Here is a 4,656-nt window from a genome sequence, read left to right on the forward strand (position 1 = left end):
TAGTTACAAACACCTTAACTACACCTACACCTATACACCTGTTATATAACATCAAAAGACATCACTTTTATCAATATATCCCTTTGCCACCGCCGCCACCACCATTCCCACCATCGCCATCTGCCGCCTCCATGGAAACAACACCGTTGCACACCGTTAACTTTAGCACCATAGTCTCTGAGTCACGGAACATCGTAAAAGCTAACAAAGGCCACTTTTTCGCCCTATCCCTCTTCTTCCTCCCTTTCTCAATCTCCATCGTCGTCACCCCTACTCTCCACTCTCATCTCCCCGGCAACTTCTTCACCGGAGAACTCTTCCACAAGTCTCTCCTAAGTCATCCTATCCCTGTAGTTTTACATCTCCTTTACATCCTAATCGTTTATCTCCTCATTTTCTGTGGCATAGGCACGATCTCTTACAGTACATACAATGTTCTCATAGGTAAGCCGGTGAGTTACTTCGCCTCCCTCAAGTCTTTAACCTTCTCCTTCCTCCCGCTCATTTCAACCGCCATTCTAGCTCACACTATCATGTTTCTGATCTTGCTAACATTCCTCCTGTTTGGTGGAATAATTGTTATGTTTGGTGAAAGCGTAGGTTTTGTAATCGGTTTCTTCTCGGTTATCTTGATAAGTTTTTCCATAATCATCGTAAAAATAATCTATCTCCAAACGAATTGGTGCTTGGCTTTTATGGTAGTTGTTGCTGAATCTAACTGGGGGATTCCGGCGTTGAAGCGGAGCTGGTATTTAGTAAAAGGGATGAGATCGGTTTCAGTGTCATTGTCGTCGCATTTTTTAATATTTTTTGGGTCGTATTTTTTGATATTTTTTGGGTCTTTGGTGATGCTGTTTTCGTACAATGTGCCTGAAACTGTTGATGCGTGGAGTATTCTGAACATGATCTGGTTGACGATAACTGGTTCCTTGATGCCGATGATGTGGTCGGTTGTCAACGCTGTGTTGTATATGCACTGCAAGGCTTTTCATGGTGAATTGGCACTTGGGATTGATGAGGGGTTTGATCACCATTACATCATCTTGCCTTCCGATGATGATAAGATCCATTGTGTTGACGTTGTCACTGTTGTGGCAGCTTGATGATCAAGGATTCATGGTTATCGGTTCTTTCTTTCCTGTAGATTTTCACTCTACATGCTCATATGATTTTGTTTTATATATATACGTAAATGTGTAGAAGTTTGTGTAATTGATATATTTTTCTTTAGGACATGTTGAACGTCGTATAAAGATTGTAAGTGTGTAAAGTTTCCATTTTTTTGAAGTATTCTTTCAATGAGTTATCAAATTCAGAATACATTTTAGAAAACACATTGTAATTAAACACCTCTCACCTTCATTGTAATTCAGATGTACTCTCATCCATTTTAGATATAAGTAATTTCCATTTTGTCTTTGTCGGTGACGGATCATCTATTCCTGTAATAGCCATCTCGATAAATCACTAATATGCCATTTTATAACTTTTAGGCAAAATAATATCTCAGTTCAACTTACATACTTTCATAATAGATTTAAATCACAAGTTTTAAAATTTGGATGTTACCATTATCTCTCACACGTTAAAAAGATTTGTCCCTGAAATCACCAATAACGTTTATACAAAGCTTTCATGGATTATATATAATTATCATACAAGTACCTCTATTTGTTACCAATTGTGTCTTCCATCACAAAATTTGTATTTTCCATTATATTACTTCCGATGGATATTAATAATAATTTTCGTATGGACTCACAATGACTCATTTTACTTTTGAAGAGTATGTACTCACAATAAGGTTGATGGACTTACAATTTTCTTATACAATCACCATTTTTTATGATTATCTTCAACCTAACCGTTTGAATAATAACATTATTCTTGTATACATTTTAGCTCTTTTGCGCATATATTCTGATACACATCAACCTTTGACCAATAGTTGCATTTGATTCACCATCCATCAACTTGAACCAACCTGGTTATTTCCACCCTTAAGTTCTAGTCCCTTATTTATATACGCATGCTTAAATGTTATTTCCACCTTTAAGTTCTCCCTTATTTATATACGCATGCTTAAATGTTAAATCATATACTAATATATTAGTTTTTCATAAGAAAATCTGCAGAAAAGTTTTAAATTTTTTAAAAAAGTTTCAAAAAGTCCTAAAAAAATTTAAAAAGAAAATTCTCATATTTTGAGAAAACCACATTATACGTCATTTATTATTCAAATATAAAAATGACTTTTTCGTTAACTTTGACAAAATTTTAAATAATCGTGATTTTTCTGTTAAAAAATTTTTTTTTTAGGATTTTATTTAAAAATTTCCTAAAATAATAGGATTTTTCTGTATTAATCACTTTTCCTTATTATAAGTTGATATGAGAATCATCTTTTAATCATTCTAATTTATCCTCTTCAAAATTTTAGACCAAGTATCAAAGAATAAGTCTATCTCACTCTTTGGAAAAATTGCAACAAGCTTTTATTCTTCAACTAGATACATCATTGTACAGTAAGGTGCATCTACATCATCATATTCTAACAAATCCATACATACTATTCAAATGTTTTGCTCTCGTTTCTTCATCTTCATCACATATTTCCAAACCAATTAATGGAAATCTAATGCAATGTTATACATGATCCAATAGATATAGTATAAAACATTTCCTGAGCATGAGAACTTCATTAATACCTCTCATTATGTCATAATGACATCACTTCATAAGGTATCATTCAAAAGGCATCTGGCATACTATGATCTAAATGAGTTCATCAAAACATACAATCACCAACCATGACGTGTTCACCATGCATGGGGATAAAATCCGTATGTGATCACTTTAGGAAGTTAGTTTAACGAACTTTTACCTTACTTTTGGTCTATAAGCACCTTTAATTTTGAACTTTTACCAACTTATTAAGGGCCTCCTTGGGTATCTTAAACTTCATGCTCATGAATTCTAATAAAATATATGTTATTTATTTTTTATTTTTTTGAAAAAGCAAACATGATATAAATTATTTTATAACACTAGTAAATGAAGTAATATCAATAATTCAAAAATAAACAACAAATATTAAAAGGGTTAATATTATAAAAGACCTAAATTTTAACACGTAATTGGAAAAATCCCTGATATTTTTTTTTATTATTATTGTTGTGGCCACAACTTTCTCGCAGAATTATCACTCTAGCCCACTTAACGAGTTTCATGGTTTAATTTTTTTCAAACCTCAGGGACTAAATTTGAACTTTTTAGGATTAATTTTGCAAAAAAGTTAACTAACTTAAACATGAAACTCGTTAAGTTGGTTAAAGTAATAATTGTGCGAGAAAGTTGTGGCCACAACAATAATAAAAAAAAAATATCAGTGCTTTTTCCAATTACGCGTTAAAAATTTAGGGCTTTTATAATATTAACCCTTAACTTTATTTTTCGTTTTTGTATACTTTATTTATTTTCGTTTTTTTTATAAATATATGTACATTTTTATTTTCTTTATATATATATATATATATATATATATATATATATATATATATATATATATATATATATTACTTATTTTTATTTTTTAAATTTATTTTTCAACAATTTTTTTAAACCTTTTTACCTTTTTTTTTTCTATTTTTTAGTGTATATATAGAGTATATTAGAGTTTTTTTAGATTTTTTCATATTTCTTTTCGTATTATATTTTTTTTTTCATCTTTTTATTGTTTTATTTTTTTCTTATTTGTTTTCCAATTATTTGTTTTTTTTATTTTTTTTTTGTATTTTTATCTTTTTATTGACATTTTTCAAAAAATATAAAATGTATTCATATATTAGAGTATATTACAATTTTGATAATTTATGGTTTTTGTAATTGTTTTTTTATTTTTATTCAAGTAAATAAAGTGGTTATGTTTATATTTGTAATTTCGGTCCAACTTATTTTTTTTTTTCTTTATTGCTATTATATTTATGTTACGAAAAAAAATGAAAATTAAAAAAAGTAGTTTGTTTACTAAGAATTAGTGTTTCAATGTGTTATATAACTTGCAAATTAAATCATATTTCTATATGTGATATCAATAGATTAAATTCAAAATAATATTTTTCAATTTAATAATAGACTAAAAAAAAATAGTCGATCTTTATAAAAGAAAAAACTTGTTATAGTAATTTATATTGAATTCAAGTTCGTTACTTGAATCAAAGTAAATAAAAACATTAGAAAAACCATAAATAACTAAAATAGGAAAAAAAATAGAAAACAAAAATTGTAATATGAAAAAACCTTAGAAAAATATTAGAAAAACCATAAATAACAAAAAATATAAAAAAATAAAAAGGTGAAAAAAATAAAATATAATACAAAAAAAATCTGAAAAAACCTAAAAAAGAAAATCTAATATACATTATATATACACTAAAAAATAGAAAACAAAAGGTAAAAAGGTTTAAAAAAATAGTTGAAATTAGAGTTAAAAAATGAAAAAAATAAAGTATATATATAAAAAGAAAATAAAAAATGTACATATATTTATAAAAAAAAACCGAAAATAAATAAGGTATACAAAAAACGAAAAATAAAATTAAAAAACCATGTGGTGTAATTTTTTTTTCAAATCTCGGGACTAAATTTGAGCTTTTT

General features: G+C 28.0%; 1 protein-coding gene across 1 annotated transcript; it reads left to right on the forward strand.

Moving 5' to 3' along the window:
- Positions 1-695: 695 nt before the first annotated feature.
- Positions 696-1,103, forward strand: LOC145067013 (uncharacterized). The gene has a single exon (XM_079014242.1). The coding sequence runs from the start codon at positions 696-698 to the stop codon at positions 1,101-1,103; it is 408 nt and encodes a 135-aa protein (XP_078870368.1).
- The last annotated feature ends 3,553 nt before the right edge of the window (positions 1,104-4,656 follow it).

This window comes from Lactuca serriola, chromosome 8 (assembly GCF_051521515.1).
Source record: "Lactuca serriola cultivar US96UC23 chromosome 8, Lser_US96UC23_V15, whole genome shotgun sequence".
In the NCBI taxonomy this organism is placed as follows: Eukaryota; Viridiplantae; Streptophyta; class Magnoliopsida; order Asterales; family Asteraceae; genus Lactuca; species Lactuca serriola.

Bases quoted from the DNA above. Each gene is read 5' to 3' on its own strand.
- LOC145067013 (XM_079014242.1), top strand. From the start codon at position 696: ATGGTAGTTGTTGCTGAATCTAACTGGGGGATTCCGGCGTTGAAGCGG.